At 41.2% G+C, this 20,624-nt stretch overlaps 1 protein-coding gene across 2 annotated transcripts in view; it reads right to left on the reverse strand.

Annotated features, from left to right (window-relative positions):
• rnf216 (ring finger protein 216) overlaps positions 1-20,624 on the reverse strand; it is a 206,596-nt gene that overhangs the window by 51,612 nt on the left and 134,360 nt on the right. For both annotated transcript variants that reach the window (XM_072268673.1, XM_072268674.1), the window contains exon 14: positions 7,743-7,840. In XM_072268673.1, coding sequence (XP_072124774.1) covers positions 7,743-7,840 — 98 coding nt within the window. The remainder of the gene's footprint in view (positions 1-7,742; positions 7,841-20,624) is intronic.

Below are 20,624 nucleotides of genomic sequence, written 5' to 3' on the forward strand. Positions count from 1 at the left end.
GACCTATTGGCAAGGCAAATTGCAGTGGGTCCAGCTCCTTGCTTAGGCAGGAGTCGATTCTGGCCATGATCAACCTTTCAAAGCACTTCTTTACAGTAGATACGGGTGCCACTGGGTGACAGTCTTTGAGGTAGCTCACCCGGCTCTTCTTGGGCACAGGTATGATTGCTAGTCTTTTGAAGCTGGTGGGAACCTCCGACTGCAGCAGGGAGAGGTTGAAGGTGTCCTGGAAGACTCCTGCCAGTTGGTTGGCACAGGTTTTCAGAGCCCCACCAGGTACACCATCAGGACCTGATGCCTTGCAAGGATTCACCCCTTTTGAAAGGTGTTCTGATGTCAGCCTCCATGACAGATCACAGAGTCACCAGATGCTGCACAGATATAATTTTATTCTCTCTTTCAAAGCGTGCATAAAAGACAGTGAGCTCATCTGGGAGTGAAGCATCACAACGATTCATGATGTTAGGTTTTGCTTTGTAGGAAGTGCCTGCAAACCCTGCCGGAGTTGACATGCATCCAATTCAGTCTCTAACTTCAATTGGAATTGTTTTTCCTTCTTAAAATAGCCTCCCTTAGGTTTTACCTGGATCACTAATTATTGATCACTATTCTTGAATGCCACAGATCTTAAATGCCTTAGCATGGTGTATTCATTCAGAATGGAAGATGAATCCCTCCAATATTGCCCAGTCTACCCCCTCAAAGCAGTCTTGAAAGCACTCCTCTATCTCCCTTGACTTTACCCTCTTGGTCCTCACCACTGGTGCTGTAGTCTTTAGTCTCCCTTTATATGCTGGGAGTAGAAGTACGGTCAGGTAATTGGACTTTCCAAATTGCAGGCGTAGGGTCACACGTTAAGCGTACCTGATAGGTTCTAACAGTGGTCAAGTGTATTGGCTCCTCTGGTTCACAGATAATATCTTGGTGGTAGTTGTTCAGAGATTTCTTCAAGCTGCGCTGGTTGAAATCTCCCACAATGATAGGAAAGGCATTAGGGTGCACTGTTTTGTGCCTGCTGATGACGTTGCTCAGTTCCTCCAGTGTCCGCCTGACATTGGCCTGAGGTGGAACGTGCACTGCTACCAGGATGATGGCAGTAAACTCCCTCAGCAGATAAAGTGGACAACAGATGATTGCTAGATGTCAAGGACAGGTGAGTAGGACTGAAAGAACTACGTCTGTGTACTACGATGAATTAACCATAAAGCGTACTCCACATACCCTGCTTTTAAAAGACCCAGCTATCTTGTCTTTCCATGGAATTCTGAAGCCATCTAGCTGCAGTGTTGTACCCGAAATTGCAGGAAAAAGTCATGTTTCCCTCAAGTGAAGTACACAGCAGTCCCTGATATACCTCTCATACTGCAATCTTGCTCTAAAGTCTTCAAATTATCCAGAAACTGTACATTCACCAGAAGGATTGTCAGGAGTAGGGATCTATAGCCTCTGTGTTTCAATCGTATCTGAAGACCGACATGCCATCCCAGCTTATGTTTTCTTAAAGGGGAACTGTAACCCGAGTCCGCTGTCTGAGGTTTGTCGATTATGAGTATCAATAGATATTTTAAAGATCATAAAAAAATGCTGCTTACTGAAGTACCCATGGCTGCAAATGTGGATTTCACCTGTAAATAGGAATATTTGGTGATTCCCCTCAGAGCTGCATGTAAACAATCACCCCTAAATGGTGCTATCTTATCATGATAAGATTCAAATCCTTAAAGGTTTATGATTACATGTACCTGCTGTTCAGTTATGAATCTTATCTTTTTCCTGCCAAGTATGATCCATTAGAAAATACCAAGCAGAAATGTCCTAATTCAAATGTTGTAAGAGGAGCGATATAGCATTCATTACAAATCTGTGTCTTTTATATCATGGCAAGCAAACAAACCATGATGTTAACCAAAGAATCAACTAAAAGCCTAATTCAATGCTGACAATCTCGATCTTTTGTTAATTATTCTTGTTACAATGCTGCACATCATCTCCAATAAGCTTCTTGCTGGAGTGGACAAACTATTTACATGCACAAGACCCTGGGAAACATGGGTCTCTTTTCAGTAACTCTGGCACAATACTTCAATGATCTGTGAGGCAGCAATGATCCCTGCTTTTCTGTTTGCATTTGAGACACGTACTCCCCATGGTATGGAGTATTAGCATTTCCATAACATTTTCCAGATCCACTGATGGGATAAATGAACTGATGTCCACAATCTCTCCATGGTCAACCTCTCCAGCACTGGAATCAAATGAGTATAATTAGGGTCTCAATGTAGAGGCCAGATAATTTGCCTGCTTCAGAATCAGAATTATTAGCACCAGCATATGTCATGAAATCTGCTTGACACCAGACTCGAAGCGGACAACTTAGCCCAAGTTTTGTCACAACCAATGACGACAAGATGAACAGGGGAAATTATTTCAAGAATGAGGGAGTCTGGTTGGTCATCAAGCTTAGCAAAATGTTTGCAGGCGTTTTGGCTCCAATCAAGAAGCTATCATCAGTGTGCTTCAAGGATGTTCTCACAGTGAACTTGAGAAAATCCTTACTCAGCTGTAGGAATCCTTGGCCTATGACCATCATAGTAGTGAAGAATCATTTGAGATAGCATTTGTCAGGAGGACTTAGAATAGGTGGGGCAGTCGAGCAGGCAAATAGTTTAGGAGGTGATGCACCAGGATTCTAAGTCCAACATTGGCCTTATCAGCCACATGGCAGCAAGTCATCCTTCAGCTCATGGGATGCTAAAGAATAAAACAAATTTCAATGAACTTGGGTTCTGAGGAAGGACGAGAAAATAATCCTTTCATGACTCTGCCTGGAATGTGCTAGCATCGATAATGATCTGATTATGATTTCTCAAAGTTGAGCAAGTTATCACTTTGACAAATTGTCAAAATCTATTTGTTCAAAGGTACTTCTGTTTTCATCAATGCTTTCAGGTGAGGAAGGGAAGCAGACAGAAAAAATATTACAGAGATAGAAAACTGATTGCATTCCAGGATAGCGTTGACAGATGCATTCTTTTATCCAAAACTAAATGGTTCAAGATATAAAAGTGTCAATGTTCTTAAGCTATTCTCAGGATGCTGATATCAATAACAAGGCCAGCATTTCTCATTAAACGTTAAACGCTCTTGAAATGAGAGGCAGTTAACAGTTAACCATTTTGAAAGTATAGAAGTCGCACGTAAGCCAGAAAAGGTAAGGACAGATTTCCTTCTCTGAAGGACATTATTGAATTTGGTGAATAAGCTCCCATTTGTGTTTCCCTATTTTTTAAGAAAACCTTGTTAATTTGCTCAGCTATCATGGTGGAATTCAAACTTATGGTTTTGCATCATTGGTTCGCAGCTCATGCTGCTTTGACTATTAACTTAACCATTATGCTACTGCAGAGCCATATGGAGCATTAGTTTCCAACTCAATATTTGGCCTGTGGTGTGCAAGCTGCTCCTCCATGGAATAGTCATTTGGGATATTACAATGACTTAACAAATCTTACTCAGTTTGAAATGTTTCCAAGTCAGTAAAGTACTGAATGAAGTCTGGTCAACACTACATCGAAGGGAACACAGGATTTGCACTCAGCAATTCCTGACAAACAGCAAATTAAAAGACCTGGTAATGCACTTTTAGTGACTGTGACTACAGAATAATGGTTTTAAAAACAAATTCACTTCTTGTTCTCTAAACTAATTCAATGATTCCGTTTCATATTCACCAGAAGATGCATTAATCAAAGGTCACATCACAAAGACATCTCTGATACCACAACACTTCCTCAGTATGATACAATACAGCTCCAGGTTGCATTTTTGACAAAGGTTTTGAATGTAACTGTAGAGAAGGAAATTAATATTTAGGGTACCAGTTGAGCAAGCTTTCTTCCTGAACAAAGTCAAGTTTCCTAAGTTCTGGAGCTGTGCTCACGCAGTCACGTTGATCATTCATGCTCTTGGTTTGTGTTGTTTAAGTGGTGGAAAGGATTTGAGATGCCAGGAGGCAGATCATTTGCCCCAGGATTCTCAGTCTCCGATTGGTTTTTGACATAGTATTTATTTGGCTGGTCCAGGTGATTTCTGGTCAAAAACAGCCTCCCAAGAATATGAATAGCTGACACCTCAGTAATGGTAAAGCCATTTAACGTCAAGAGTATGTGGTTACAAAAGAAAATAGGAATGCCTGTTTGCCTAGCTGATCTGACTCAGTCCTCAACTCTTTTGTGCCAGTTCTACATAATCTTCAATTACCCAAACTTTCAAAATGTTGCCTTCCTCCCCAAATATCTCCAATGGTCTCATTGGGAAGTGGGGCAGCAGAGAATTCAAGAACTTCACCAATCTAAGTATATGGACCTCAATATATGTCAAGGCACCTCAGTTTTAAATGACTACAGTCTTATCTTATAACTAGGTCCCTTGTTTTAGATTCTCTCACTTGTAAAAACATCTCAACACCTACCTTTTGATGCCCCTTTAGGTTCTTTTGTGTTTCAATGAGATCACCCTCACTCATTTGAATGCCGAAGAAAATAGATCAGCTTTTCTATCTGTTTATAATAGGACAACCCTATAACCTCAGGAATTTGCTTAATGAATCTCAGTGCTAATGTAGACTTTTTTAAAATAAGGAAGCCAAAACCATAGCTGGTGCCTATGAATGCCCTCACCAATAACCAATCACAAGCAAAAAAAAACTCTGCAGAGGCAGAAATCCAAGCACCACACACAAAATGCTGGAGGAACTCAGCAGGCCAGATGACATCTATGGAAAAGAGTATAAGTCAACGCTTTGGGCCGAGATCTTTCACCAGGACTGGAGAGAAAAAAGATGAGGAGACAGAGTTAGAAGGTGGGAGGAAGGGAAGAAGAAACACAAGGTGATAGGCGAAACCGGAGAGGGGTGAGGTAAAGTGCTGGGAGGTTGATGGAAGAGAAGGGGGAATCTGATAGGAGTGGACAGAAGGCCATGGAAGAAAGAAAAGGGGGAGGAACACCAGAGGGAGGTAATGGCAGGTAAGGAGATAAGGTAAGAGAAGGAAAAGGGAATGGTAAAGGGGGCGGGGTGGCATTACCAGAAGAGTGAGAAATCGATGCCCTTTAGTCGGCTACGTGGAACAGTCTATGTTCCAAGACTACACTGGTGTTGTTCCCCATCTTTTCATACTCTACATCGACAACTGGATTGGTGCTGCTTCCTGCACCCATGCTGAACTTGTCAACTTCATCAACTTTGCCTCCAACTTCTACCCTGCCCTCAAATTTACCTGGTCCATTTCCGACACCTCCCTCCCCTTTCTCGATCTTTCTGTCTCTATCTCTGGAGACAACTTATCTACTGATGTTTATTACAAATCCACTGACTCTCACAGCTACCTGGATTATACCTTTTCCCACCCTGTTACTTGTAAAAACACCATCCCCTTCTCTCAATTCCTTCTTCTCCACTGCATCTGCTCTCAGGATGAGGCTTTTCATTTCAGAACGAAGGAGACGTCCTCCTTCTTCAAAGAAAGGGGCTTCCCTTCCTCCACCATCAACGCTACCCACAACCACATCACTTCCATTTCGTGCATGTCTGCCCTCACCCCATCCTCTTGCCACCCTACCAGGGATAAGGTTCCTCTTGTCCTCACTTATCACCCCACCAGCCTCTGCCTGCAGCAGATAATTCTCCATAACTTCCGCCATCTTCAACAGGGTTCCACCATCAAGCACCTTTCCCACTCCCTCACTTTCTGCTCTCCACAGGGATCACTCCCTACGTGACTCCCTTGTCCATTCGTCCCTCCCTACTGATCTCCCTCCTGGCACTTCCCTGTGTAATCTTTATTACACCTGCCCCTATACTTCCTCCCTCACTTTCATTCAGGGCCCTGAACAGTCCTTCCAGGTGAGGCAACACTTCACTTGCGAGTCTGCTGGAGTCACCTACTGTATTCGGTGCTCCCGGTGTGGACTCCTGTATATCAATGAGACCTGTTGTAGACGGGGAGACCCCTTCGCCGAGCACCTACACTCCGCCCACCAGAAAAAGCCGGATCTCCCAGTGGCCACCCATATTAATCCGACTTCCCATTCCAACATGTCAGTCCATGGCCGCTTCTACTGTCATGATGAGGCAACACTCGGGTTGGAGGAGCAACACCTTATACTTCCTCTAGGTAGCCTCCAACTTGATGGCATGAACATCTTTCTCAAACTTCTGGTGATGATCCCACCCACCCTCCACCATTCCTCATCTCACCTTATCTCCTTTCCTGCCCATCACCTCTCTCTGGTGCTCCTCCCCCTTTTCTTTCTTCCGTGGCCTTCTGTCCTCTCCTATCAGATTCTCCCTTCTCCAGCTTTGTATCTCTTTCACCAATCAATTTCCCGGCTTTACTTCACTCCTCCCCCTCTCCCGGTTTCACCTATCACCTTGCGTTTCTTCCTCCCTTCCCCCACCTTCTAACTCTGACTCATCTTTTTCTCTCCAAACCTGATGAAGGGTCTCAGCCCAAAGCATTGACTATACTCTTATCCATAAATGCTGCCTGGCCTGCTGAGTTCCTTCAGCATTTTGTGTGTGTCACCAATAACCAAAATATTTGTAACAGTACCCATTTATTTTTAAACTCAATGTAGCAATAAAGACTAATATATAATTTGCCTTCTTAACTACACTCAGTGGCCACAACATTGGGTAGCTTCTGTACTTAATGAAATGGCCACTGAGTGTATGTTTATGGTCCTCTGCTGCTGTTGCCCATCCACTTCAAGGATTGACATGTTGTTTGTTCAGAGATGCTCTTCTTCATACCACTATTGCAATGTGTGGTTATTTGAGCTACTGTCACCTTGAACTAGTCTGGCCATTCTCCTCTGACCTCTCTCATTAACAAAGCATTTTCACCTACAAAACTGCTACTCACTGGATGGTTTTTGTTTCTCGTACCATTCCCTGTAAACTCTAGAGAATGTTGTGCACAAAAATCCCAGTAAAGCAGCAGTTTGTGAGATACTCAAACCACCCCATCTGGCACCAGCAATCATTCCACAGTGAAAGTCACTAAGATAATATTTCTTCCTCATTCTGATGTTCATCCTGAACAAAAACTCTCTCTCCAATTAGATGTTAGTCTACCTTTTGATTCTTCCTATTCAAGGGCATGACCTCATGAAACCAAGTAGGCTAAACATTGCATCTTTTTTTCTCCAGTCCTGCTGAAGGGTCTCAGCCCAAAACGTCAACTGTATTCTTTTCCACAGATACTGCCTGGCCCGCTGAGTTCCTCCAGTATTTTGTGTGTGTTGCTTGGATTTCCAGCATCTGCATATTTTCTCGTTTGTGAATGCATTTCCCGTTGCAGAGTTCAAACTTAATCCTCCCACCTACTTTGTGTCAATGCTCCAGTTTTAAACACCTAACAAAAAATTAATGAAAACACATTCTGAACTGGGTTTTCATTTCAACTGTGCCTAACCCTCAACACCATTTTTATGTAAATCTTCTTATTCCTTTCTCTTCTCTGCAAGTCTTCCTCTGGTTAAATGCTTCTTTCCTTCCCCGTCTGCTTCTTTTCTCCCTTTGCAACCTTACCTCCACAGAATGCTAACTAATTGAATAAATGTTACAGGATATTCATGACAGAAATTTACATTTCATAGCAAATGTGATCAATTTCTATTGTTTCAAAAATAACTACTCTAATAATAAAATACTTCATTTTCCCAGGCACACAGTTACTCACAATGATGTCCTGAACTTGATTTCATCTTTCTCAACCACTTGATCGCACGACAGTCCAGCATGGTCTTTCCACAACACCTGACACTTTCTGCAACTTTCCTTTAAAAGAGGAGAGGACAAGATTAAAAACAATCAACCAACGGAACAGTTAACTTACAGTATATCTTACACAATTATACTCTATTCTACAAGTCAGCATTCCTTCTTCCTGGGGTTGGATGAATCTCAAGAAACTAGTTTATTTTGTTAACTACGAAGTTTGTAGTAAATGCACACATTATAAAGAACAGAAATGAATTAGTAATGTTATGAGCAAACACACAAATAACAATTTGTGGACACACTTGTAAGACGTCTACTGGAGGTAAATTATTCAATTTAAAATAAATTGTACAATTGTATAATGTTTGTGTCCCTTTATATTGTTTTCATCACGTCCTGTAACAAGTTATGCAAATAACTTCACTTTCAATTAGGCATTGCAAAACTTTTAAAGATCCATACTGTGGTTCAAGAAACACACTGAATCCCACGTCTTAAGCAAAATTCTAATATAATCAAGATTATTTCCAGTACTGGCTTGTAATGTATGAATTTGCTGCTTCTAAAGGTTTAGGAAAGGTTCTTATTACAGAGCTCATCAGTGAAACTAATTCATGGTCTACTGAATACAACATTTAATTTCATTTGACGGTCATTTTGGTGGGGAGTAAGAAGTCAAGCTCCAATGTTGAGCCTAGGATATAACAATAAAAATTGAACATCTCAGTTCTAAAGAGTGTTGAATTTTCAGAATTTTAGCTTTTGCATGCAGAAGTTACACAATGGCCTAGGCATTTCTTCAAGTTAATGGGTTGGGGGGGGGTGGAATTACAGGATTATTTGAAAAAGAGGGAGTTAGAAGGTTTGTCTGCATGTATGAAGGCAAGTACAGAAATAGAATAATTAGATAATTGTTGGCCTACAGTTAAGCAACATCTTTCTGGCTCGTTTTAAGAGGGTTGACTTAAAAGAAATTCTCAGCCTTAGAATCTTTTATTGTTCTGCCCCTGACAGGTTTTGGGAAGAAGAGTGCCAAATTTCCATTGCAGATACAAAAGACTGCAGATGCTCGAATTTGGAGCAAAATAGTAAGCAAATAACTGCTAGAAGAACACAGTGTCAAGCAGCATTGTGAAAGCAGGGGGATGATTAGTGATGTACAACTTGCTCCACACCAGTCCGCAGTAGCGCTGAGTTTGAGTGGACCTGTTAGTTGAGAACAAGGCATCATATTACCATGAAATAGACTGAGGAGAGAACTCTCCTGTGAACAAAATTTCTTCCCCTCCACCATCAGATTTCTGAATGGACAAGGAACCCATGAACAGTTCTTCAGTACTTTGTTTTCTCCTTTCTTGTAGCACAAATTTATTTTTTATATATATTACTTCTAATTTGTAGTTTTATTACTATGTATTGCAATGTACTGTTGCCATAAAACAACAAATCTCATGACATACGCTGGTGATATTAAACCTTATACTGAGATTAATGAAGGATACTCCACAATGCCTTTCCAAAGACAAAGACTTTTATCAAAAAAGATTCATAGCATTTGATGTTTCTCACTGTCATTCTCATATAATTAACGTGTGGTCCCTCTAGATATCTGAAATCCATATTGCAATTTTGGGAGCTGCTTATTAGCAAATGGGAGGAGGCAGCTCAGGAGGATGCTGGTATCAACTTTCACTGCTAGAGACAGTAAGGAGACTTTTCTGTAGCCACCACCAACAGATTTGTCTTCTTTCTTGAAGATTGTCACAATTACAGCATCTGTGAAGTCCCTGGCATGTCTTCCTCCTTCCAGAGATAGGGATTGGGTTGTAAATATTGGCCTGAAATTTTTCCCCTACTAGTGGGGACATTATCTATTCTCATGGATTTATTGTCTTATGGCTGGCAAACTTCTTGTCAATAAGGTGTGATAAACTGGATGGCTGGCCATCGGTGGAATCAAGGATTTAACAATTAAAATTGCTGACCCCCTCCACCTCTGATCCTCCAATGAGGTCTGACTCATGGACCTCTGGTTTCCTCCTCCTCGTCAATAAGCAGCTCTATCTTGCTAACATTGAGGTTGTTCTTATGACATCACTCAGACAGATTTTCAAACTCCCCACTATATGCTGATTCATTACCATCTTTGATTCAGCCTACGATAGTGTTGTCATCAGCACATCATCCACTTTTATACCATTCTTCCCAACTAGATGGAAAAAGCAAAACTGCCCACAAAGTGAAATCAAACATAAACTCCAAATTTGACAGACATATGATATCAGGAACCTGAAATGAAATATTTTACTTCTGAAATTAAATGTTTTAACTTTAATTATTCTGAAAACAAAACCTAAATTTCAAAAGAAGTCTTTTTTGGCTGGCAATGTACTCATTTAGAAGGAAATTAGAAGCCTTTGTATGATGAGAACAATAACTCTAAATTAATTTTATTATGTTCTATTTTGCTTGATACTCAGTCACACCAGGAATTCAAGACGAGGGCTAAGATCATGCATGAGAGGCATGAAGGCCTGGGGATTTGAATTAAAATTGGAGTTGGGCAGAGGTCCAATTGCTCCTACGTTCCAACAAGGGAACGTGCTATCTTAAATCCGGTCCTGTGCAATGAGACAGGTAAAATAAGTGATCTTGTAGTTATGAATCCTCTTGGAAAGAGCGATCACAGTATGAATGAGCTTCTCATACAAATCGAGGGTGCAACAGTTCCTTCGAAAACCAGTGTATAATGCCTACACAATAGAGACTACAATGGGATGAGGGAGGTTTTGCCTAATGTAGACTGGGAACACAGGCTATATGGGAGGACAGTTGAGGAACAGTAGATGACTTTCAAAGAGATTGTTCACAGTGCTCAATAAAAGTATATTCCAGTTAAAAGCAAGAACAGTAAGGGTGGAGAGAGCCAGCCTTGGACAACTAAGGAAATACAAGAAGGCATCAAACTAAAAGCCTTGTGTGTACAAAGTCACCAAGCATAGTGGGAAACTGGAAAATTGGGAAGACTTTAAAAAGCAGAAGAAGAAACACAAAGCGAGCAATAAAGAAAGGAAAGACGTGATGAAAATAAACTAGGACAAAATATAAAAACAGATAACAGAAGTTTTTATAATTATATAAAGTGGAAAAGGGTGGCTAAAGTGAACATTAGGTCCCTTGGAGGATAAGAAGGGGGAACTGATATTGGGTAATGAGGAAATGGCAGAGGCTTTGAATGACTAATTTGTGCCAGTCTTCACAATGGAGAGCACATCTAATAAGCCAAAGAGAGATGTTATGGATACGATGGAAGGTGAGGACCTCAATACAATAGTTATCACTAAGGAGGCAGTGCTGAGCAAACTTGTGGGCCTGAAGATAAATGTGTCCTGGCCCTGATGGAATGAATACCAGGGTACTGAACGAAATGGCAGAAGTTACAGTCGAGGCTTTGGCGATTAATTTACCAAAACTCTCTGGACTCTGGGCAGGTCCCGCGGATTGGAAGACGGCGAGTGTCATGCCACCGTTCAAAAAAGAATGTAGTTAAAAGGCAGGTAAATACAGACCAGTTAGTTTAACATCTGTAGTTGGGAAAATGCTTGAAGCTATCATTAAAGAAGAAATAGTGAGGCATCTGGAAAGAAATGGAAGCAACAGGCAGATGCAGCATGGATTCAGCAAAGGTGGGTCCTGTTTGACAAACTTACTGGAGTTCTCTGAGGATATAACAAGCGCAGTGGATAGAGGGGAACAAACGGATGTTGCTTACTTGGATTTCTAGAAGGTGTTCGATAAGGTGCCACATAAAAGCCTTATCCATAAGATAAGGATGCACAGAGATGGCATTCATGTAGTGGCATGCATAAAGGATTGGTTAACTAATAGAAAGCAGAGAGTTGGGATACATGGGTGTTACTCTAGTTGGCAATCAGTGGTGAGTTGCAGGGCCCTCAACTGTTCACGATATACATTAACAATCTGGAGGAGGGGACTGAGTGTAGTGTATCTAAGTCTGTGGATGATACTAAATTGAGTAGAAAAGCAAATTGCGCAGAAGATACAGAGAGTCTGCAGAGATATATAGATAGGTTAAGTGAGTGGGCAAGGGTCTGGCAGATGGAATACAATGTTGGTAAATGCTAGGTCATCCACTTTGGAAGAAAACATGGAAGATCAGATTATTATTTAAATGGTAAAAGACTGTGGCAAGCTGCTGTGCAGAAGGACTTGGGAATGCTTGTGCATGAATCACAGAAGGTTGGTTTGCAGGTGCAGCAGGCTATAAAGAAAGCAAATGGGATGTTGGCCTTTGTTGCTAGAGGGATTGAATTTAAGAGCAGGGAGGTTATGCTGCAACCATATAGGGTACTGATGAGGCTGCATCTGGAGTACCGCATGCAGTTCTGATCTCTTTACTAGAGGAAGGATATACTGGCTTTGGAGGCGGTGCAGAGGAGGTTCAGAGATGATTCCAGAGATGAGGGGGTTAAACTATGAGGAGAGATTGAGTCGCCTGAGACTGTACTCACTGGAATTCAGAGGAGATCTTATAAAAGCATAAAATTATGAAAGGGATAGATAAGGTAGAGGCAGGACAGTTGTGTCCACTGATAGGTGAGACTAGGACTAGGAGACATTAGCTCAAAATTTGAGAGAGTAGATTTAGGACAGAGATGAGGAGGAACTGCTTTTCCCAGAGGATGGTGAATCTGTGGAATTCTCTGCCCAATGAAGCAGTGGAGGCTACCTCAGTAAATGTATTTAAGACAAGGTTCAATAGATTTTTGTATTTGTATAAGCATCCATTAGTCTCGTAAAACCATAGATTTGTGCCTTGGAAGGTTTCCAGGGCGCAGGCCTGGGCAAGGTTGTATGGAAGACTGGCAGTTGCCCATGCGGCAAGTCTCCCCTCTCCACGCCACCGATGTTGTCCAAGGGAAGGGCATTAGGACCCATACAGCCTGGCACTGGTGTCGTCGCAGAGCAATGTGTGGTTAAGTGCCTTGCTCAAGGACACAACACACTGCCTCAGCCAAGGCTCGAACTAGCGACCTTCAGATCACTAGACGAACGCCACACACCAACACAACGAGGATTTTTGTATAGTAGGGGAATTAAGGGTTATGGGGAAAAGGCAGGCAGGTGGAGATGAGCCCATGGCCGGATCAACAATGATCTTATTGAATGACAGAGCAGGCTTGACAGGCCAGATGGCCTACTCCTGCTCCTATTTCTTATGTTCTTATGTTGGTGGAAGAGAAAAGTTCCTTAAGTAGAATGAAGGAGGAGAGAACTGTTAGAAAAGCTATTAGAAAAGTTGACTTCATTTAAAGTAGGTAATTCATCAGAACAAGAAGTACCCTAGGAATTTGAGGGAAGTGTGGGAGAAAGTGACTGCGACTCTCATCCTACTTGTAGAGCAGCAAATATTACATTTCTGTGGGAGATAAAACACCCGTGCTTTCACATCCTCCTATCCAAGGACCCAAACAGCCCTTCTAGGTGAAGCAGCAATTTACTTGTAACTTCCTTCCAATCTATTGCACTCCATTCACTGCTCACAATGTAGCTTCCTTTACAATGGATGAATTGCATTCAGCCTTCAGGAACAAACCCGAGCTTCCAGTTGTCCATGCCAATTCTATTCTGGCTCGTATGTCTGTGGAGTGCTGCATTGTTTATAAACAAAGCTAATGCACACTTGAGGATCAGCTCATCTTCTATGGTTATATGGGTACATTGCAGCATTCTGGACTATCTGGAAAAAACTAAATTCTACAATTTCAGTTAACTCACCCTCTCTGAATGAGAATTGGGCACCTCTACTAAATCATCCTTCTTTATATTGACTCAGTTTTTCTCAGGCTACGTCCACACTAGACCGGATAAATCTGCAACTGAAGCTTTTTCTCTTCGTTTTGACCCTCCGTCCATATTGAAATGGCATTTTCCTCCCCCGAAAACAGAGCTTTTCAGAAACGCTCTCCAGAGTGAATAAATCTGAAAACGTCTAATATCTGGCGTAGCGCGTACAGGGTAACTGGCTACTTTTAAACCGCTGTCATGACGTGCCGGAACAAATGGTGGCGGCAGCGCACCATTTCATTGTTTTCTTGAACGCAACCTCCAACACCACAACAATATCTGACAATAGATGTGTAACAGCCTGATGTAACATTGTATGGAAGTACAAGATAACACTGATGCAGACATGTTTGATACATTTAACAAGGTGTTTTATTAATGTATTGCTAGTGCAAACATTCAATTGATACAATTGTCACTTTTGCCCAGTAACTCATTTTATTACACGTGTTAAATACAGCAAAATAAAACACAAAGACATGGTAAAAGTAAAGGCAAACAAATGAGGTAATAGCAAATTTCACTTTTGCCCAGTAACAAGCCTTATTGCATTTAGTTGTAGTTGTCATCCCTTTCATCGGTGAAGAGACTACGGTTGTTGGAAATGTTTCTGGACAAACACGCACCAAGTATACCGCTTCCTCTTCGCTTGATTTGTGTGTGTCCTGCGCATGCCCAGGAGGAGGAGATTCGCCCAAATATCCGTTTTAATGTTGACGGAGATATTTTCAAAAATGCCTGGTGTGGATGCCTATCGTTTTTACGTGAAACCGGCATTTTCAAAATTATCCGGTCTAGTGCGGACATAGCCTCAGTCTATTAGCATATCATGACCTGCTGGACATGCCAGACAGCCTGCATTTAGAAATCTCTTCATTCCTACTTATGTTCCACTTTCTAATGACACCCATTAGCCCAATGAATAGATTATCTCTACAACCAATTTCTCTGCAATCCCTGGCTTCATGCTATTACAGATATTCCCCTGTCCTATCACACCTCATTCAATCTTCCCTACAACTCAAGACTTGTTTGCACTTTCTTATCACAAACAACAAAATCTGCAGCTGTTGGAAATCCAAGCAACATACACAAAATGCTGGAGGAACTCAGCAGGTCAGGCAGCATCGATGGAAAAGAGAAGTCGCTGAAAGGTCGATTGTACGCTTTTCCATAGATGCTGCCTGGCCTGCTGAGTTCTTCCAGCATTTTGTGTGTGTTGTGGGTGTTGCACTTCCCTAGTTCTGATTAAGTCCTTGATTTGAAACATTAATATGTTTCTCTTTATACAGAAACTGTTTGACCTGTTGAATGCTTTCAGAATTTTCTGATTATATTTTTAACAATATTACCCACATTCAGAGAGGGACTAAGGATAAATATGCCAACTGTATTTTAATTGTTTGGAAACACTGATCCAAGGCAAGAATAATAGTCACCTGGAATGAAATAGTTAAGCACAGTCAGCATAAGTCTGTTAAAGAGCCAATTATGTTTAATCAATTTTTTGATGAGCTAATGGATAGCTTTCATGGGTGCAATGTAGTTAATATGGTCTATGTGGCCTTCCAGAAGACTTCGGATAAAAATCCATATAAAAGGCTTATCAAACCTGAAGCACGTGCCCTAAAGAGATCAAGAGCATGACTATGTTGGTGGCTAAGTAAAAGACAAGAGGACTCGCGAATAGTTGTTCAAAGTAAATTATCATAGTATATTTATATCACCACATACAACCCTGAGTTTCATTTACTTGTGGGCATATTCAATAAATCCAGTAATTATAATAAATGAAAGATTGCACCAACAGGGCAGACAATCCCTGTGCAAAAGACAACAAACTGTGCAAATACAAAGAGAAAAAAGGAAATAATAATAGCAAAAAAAAAGCAACAAATATCAAGAACATGATTCCTCGAAAGTGAGTCCATAGGTTGTGGCAACAGTTCAATGATAGGTCAAGTGAAATTGTTCCCTCCAGTTCAAGAGTCTGATGGTTGAACATAGAACATAGAATAGTACAGCACAGTACAGGCCCTTCGGCCCACATTGTTGTGCTGACCCTCAAACCCTGCCTCCCATATAACCCCCCCCACCTTAGATTCCTCCATATACCTGTCTAGTAGTCTCTTAAATTTCACTCATGTATCTGCCTCCACCACTGACTCAGGCAGTGCATTCCATGCACCAACCACTCTCTGAGTAAAAAACCTTCCTCTAATATCCCCCTTGAACTTCCCACCCCTTATCTTAAAGCCATGTCCCCTTGTACTGAGCAGTGGTGCCCTGGGGAACAGGCGCTGGCTATCCACTCTATCTATTCCTCTTATTATCTTGTACACCTCTATCATGTCTCCTCTCATCCTCCTTCTCTCCAAAGAGTAAAGCCCTAGCTCCCTTAATCTCTGATCATACTGCTAAGGAGGGGTAATAATGCTCCTAAACTTGGTGTGAATCCCAAGGCTCCTGCACCTTTTATTGATGGGAGCAGCAGGAGCAAAGCATGATCTGGGTAGTGAGGGTCCCTGATGGCAGATGCTGCTTTCCTGTGCCAATGCTCCATGTGGATGTGCTCAATGGTGGGGAGGACTTTACCCATGATGGACTGGGCCATATCTACTACTTTTTGCAGTATTTTTCATTCAAGTGGTATTTCCATAACAGGCTGTGATGCAGCCAGTCAATTCACTCTCCACTACATACCTATGGAAGTTAGTCAAAATTACAGATGTTATGCGGAATCTTCACAAACTCCTAAGGAAGTAGAGGTACTGCCATGCTTTCTTCATAATTGCACTTATGTGCTGGGCCTAAGACAGGTCCTCTGAAATGATAACACTGAGGAATTGCTGATCTTCTCCACCTCTGATCCCCTAATGACAAACTCATGGACACCCGCTTTCCTCCTTCTGAAGCCAACAATCAGCTCCATGGTCTTGCTGACATTGAGTAAGATGTTGTTATGGCACTACTCAACCAAATTTTCAAACTCCCTCCTATTATATGCTGATTCGTCACTTTGTTTCGGTCTACAATAGTGGTGTCATCAGCAAACTTGAATATAGCATTGGAGCTGTGCTTAGCTAAACAGTCATAAATGTACAGCAAGGGGCTAAGCTTTGTGGTGCATCTGTGCTTATGGAGATTGTGGGTAAGATAGTGTTGCCAATCCGAACTGATTGGGTTCTGCAAGTGAGGAAATTGAGGATCTAACTGCACAAAGCGATATTGAGGGCAAGGTCATGAAACTTATTTATCAGTTGTTTTTAATTGAAGGTGAATAGTGATTGACAACCAACACTTGTTAATTAAATTATGATAACAAACAAATATGTTGAAACTGACATCTTTTAAATTACTGTAAACAAAAGTTTGGAATACATTCTTTTATTAAAGGTTGTGGAATCCATTTTGAAAATTGTCAATTTTTGGATCACACCTCAAGACAGAAACCTTAACAGCACACCAGCTATTTGTTATTATTTGCCTAACCTAAAGTTCAGCTCTTCATTTGTTAAATTCTGAATATACTGCTTGAAGATTGATTCAAAGGTTTATTTACAAACTGGAATAGAAAAGAATACAAAGAATGTCTTGTGAAAGCAGCATACAAACCACACCTGTTAAAAGGAGGCACAGTAGCAATAACACTGCTTTAGAGTAGTGGCTGAGCAAACCCTAGTGGTGGAAGATCATTCTACTTCAGTTAAGCAATAAAGACCATTGCCAGCTCTAAAATAGTTATAAAAATAGGTGAAAATATATTTCTAAATCAAGATAAAACTTGAGATGAAAGAGGCTGAATTGAGACCTTTTTCACCTTAACGCATCTTCTTTATTCGAAGATCAAGATTTGTCACATGTAAATCAAAACATACAGTGAAATACATTGTTTTGAGTCAGTGACCAGCACAGTCCTGAAGATTGTGGTTGGGGCAACCCACGGGTGTTGCTACACTTACGACACCAACACAGCATGCCCACCACTCTCTAACCTCAACTGTATGTCTGGAATGTGGGAGATACCTGGAGCACCCAGAGAAAACCCACACAGTTATAGAGAGAACGTACAAATTCCTTGCAGACAGCTGAAGGAATAGAACCCTGATCAGTCACCACTGGCAATGTAAAATGACTCTGCTAACCACTATGCTACTGTTCCCCCCACTATGCTATTGTGCCACCCACAAATTATTAGAATAACTTAATCTGGACCTTAATCAAAGGTGCTCCCAGGACAGGAGATGGGGTGGGGCAGGGAGAAGCAATTCTCTGGCAGTAGATTGAAAGTTTATATCCTGAGGGAAGGAAGAATCCCTACCTTAATTATTTGTTTTATACAATACTAATGAACTGAAAGAGAGCTTGTTTCTTAAATACTGTAACTACTTTATTTTAATGATTTACTTAAATATCACAATGGCCATTTGTTTGCTTTTAGTTTTTTGTCTCCAATGTAAATGGGCCTGAGACCCGAAGACTGGCTAAGATAAGGTGACTACAATCCACTTTTCCCCCAAGTATCTGTAGGCTGACTACTTTATGCATGTCTACAGAAATATTATCAAGAATTTTCATTAAAATTGTAATGTTTTTGTAGAGCTCCTTGTTGCATTTGCACATTCTTCAGTCTAATATATGAATACAAATACAATCTCAATCCCACATTACCAAACTTAGCGTTTGCTTTTCTTCACCGTAATTAAATTCTGTTCACTACCTACATGCAAGTCAGCAATTATTGTGCTATTCTGTGGGTGTTGAGTGCCGGTCTTCATGTGCCAGCCTACACAGTTAAGATAGTTAAGCACAAACAGGTTCATTACCCAGCTCATATCTGTTACCATGTAATGGCCACACAATGGCATTTCCCACAGGAACTGGAACAGCAATTTGGAAGGGAACCCTGGATGATTTTTCCCTTTATTCAAGTATGCCTGCAGTTTCCTGCTGTACTCAGCTGCTGCAGCAGTTAAAATTAGCTAATTCAATAACATCAAACTTTGCTTTCTTGTCTCTTGTTTCGGTATCATAGCACACAGTGCAAAAAAACTCACTGAACCACTGTGGAACACATTCAGAATGATTGCAGGGAATTCTTTTGCAGTATGTATAACTTGCTTGGCCAAGTCAAAGTCATATTGTCACATTTGGATTTACATAGTTTAAAAGACTGATGTTTATCACTCCAAAAAGCATGCAGCATTTACATGAAATGGCAATCTACTTAGGTTACATTAGAAAAACGTAACAACAGGAATTCTGCAGATGCTGGAAATTCAAGCAACACACACGAAGGGTCTCAGCCTGAAACGTCAACTGTACCTCTTCCTAGCGATGCTGCGTTTACCAGCAACTTTGATGTGTGTTGCTAGGTTACATTAAAGCTCGTTAGTATCATCTCTGTTGAATGGGCATAAATCTTCAGGGGCAAGCAACTCTTCCTTTCAGGTGTTTAAGTTCTTAATTATTGTATAACAGAGCAGAGAACTCTTGCAGTGATCCTGGTATTTGACACCATTCAAATCAGCAAAATGAAACCTAGTACTGATCAAATGTGAAATCATACAATACATCAAAACAAATATTCAAGAATACACAAATTAGAGGAATGGAATATGATGATGCTCTGGAAAACTTAAGAGCTTGGATTGAAAAGTAATCTTCCAGAAGAGACGAGATTTTTTCCATGCTGACAGCAAGTAACAATTGCAGCAATAACCATACTGAATTCTCCAGTTATCAGTTTAGAAGATCAAGCAAAGCAGGTCAACAGCAACCTATTAAGCAATTCACTGTTTTAAAAAACCTCCACTTTTGAGATGGAAAAATTATACACTGGAAAAGACTACATACAAGAAATCTACAGGGGATGAAGAGAAATTTTATATTATCTGTAAATATCAAAATAATAACAATCATTTTCAAACTGAACCAAACAAAATCTCAAAAAATGATTAATCAATTTATTGACGACTACATTGGTGCTGCTTCATGCTCCCATGCTGAGATTGTCAATTTCACCAACTTTGCCTCCAACTTCCACCATGCCCTTAAATTCACTTGGTCCATTTCTGACACGTCTCTCCTCTTTCTTGATCACTCTGTCTCCATCCCTGGAGACATTTTGTCTATCGATATCTTTTATCAACCTACTGATTCCCACAACCATCTTCCCACCCTGTCGACTGTAAGATGGACTGTAAGATGTAAATATGCTATTCCCTTTTCTCAGTTTCTTAATCTTTGCCACATCTGCTCCCAGGATGAGACTTTCCTTTCCAGGACATCAGAGATGTCCTCTTTCTCCAAAGAAGAGTTTTGCTGTCCTCCACCATGAATGCTGTCTTCACCCGCATCTCCTCCATTTCTTGAGCATCTGCACTCACCCCATCTTCCTGCTACCTTAACAGGGATAGAGTTCCTCTAATTCTTATCTACCATCCCATGAGCATCTGTATCCAACACCTCATTTTCCACAATTTCTACCACCTTCAACGTGATCCAACCACATATTATATTCCCCCACCCTTCACTCTCTGCTTTCTGCAGGGATTAGTCCCCTTGCGATTCACTTACCCATTCGTCACTCCCCACTAATCTTCCTCCAGGCAACAGAAATACTACACCTGCCTATTCAACTCCTCCTCATCTTCTTACAGGGCCTCAAACAGTCCTTAAGGGTGAAACAACACTTCATCTATGAATCTTTTGGGGTCGTCTATTGCAACTGGTGTTCCCAACGCAGCCTCCTTTACATTGGTGAGACCCAATGTAAATTTGGGGACTGCTTTGTTGAGCACCTCCGTTCCACCTGCTGAAAGTGGAATTTCCTGGTGGCCAACCAGTTTAATTAACATCCCCATTCCAACATGTCCATTCACAGCCTCCTCTTGCGCCAACACTCTCAGGATGGAGGAGCAACACCTTGTATTCCATCCAAGTAGGCTCGAACCTGATGGCATGAACATTG

This window comes from Mobula birostris, chromosome 9 (assembly GCF_030028105.1).
Source record: "Mobula birostris isolate sMobBir1 chromosome 9, sMobBir1.hap1, whole genome shotgun sequence".
NCBI lineage: Eukaryota > Metazoa > Chordata > Chondrichthyes > Myliobatiformes > Myliobatidae > Mobula > Mobula birostris.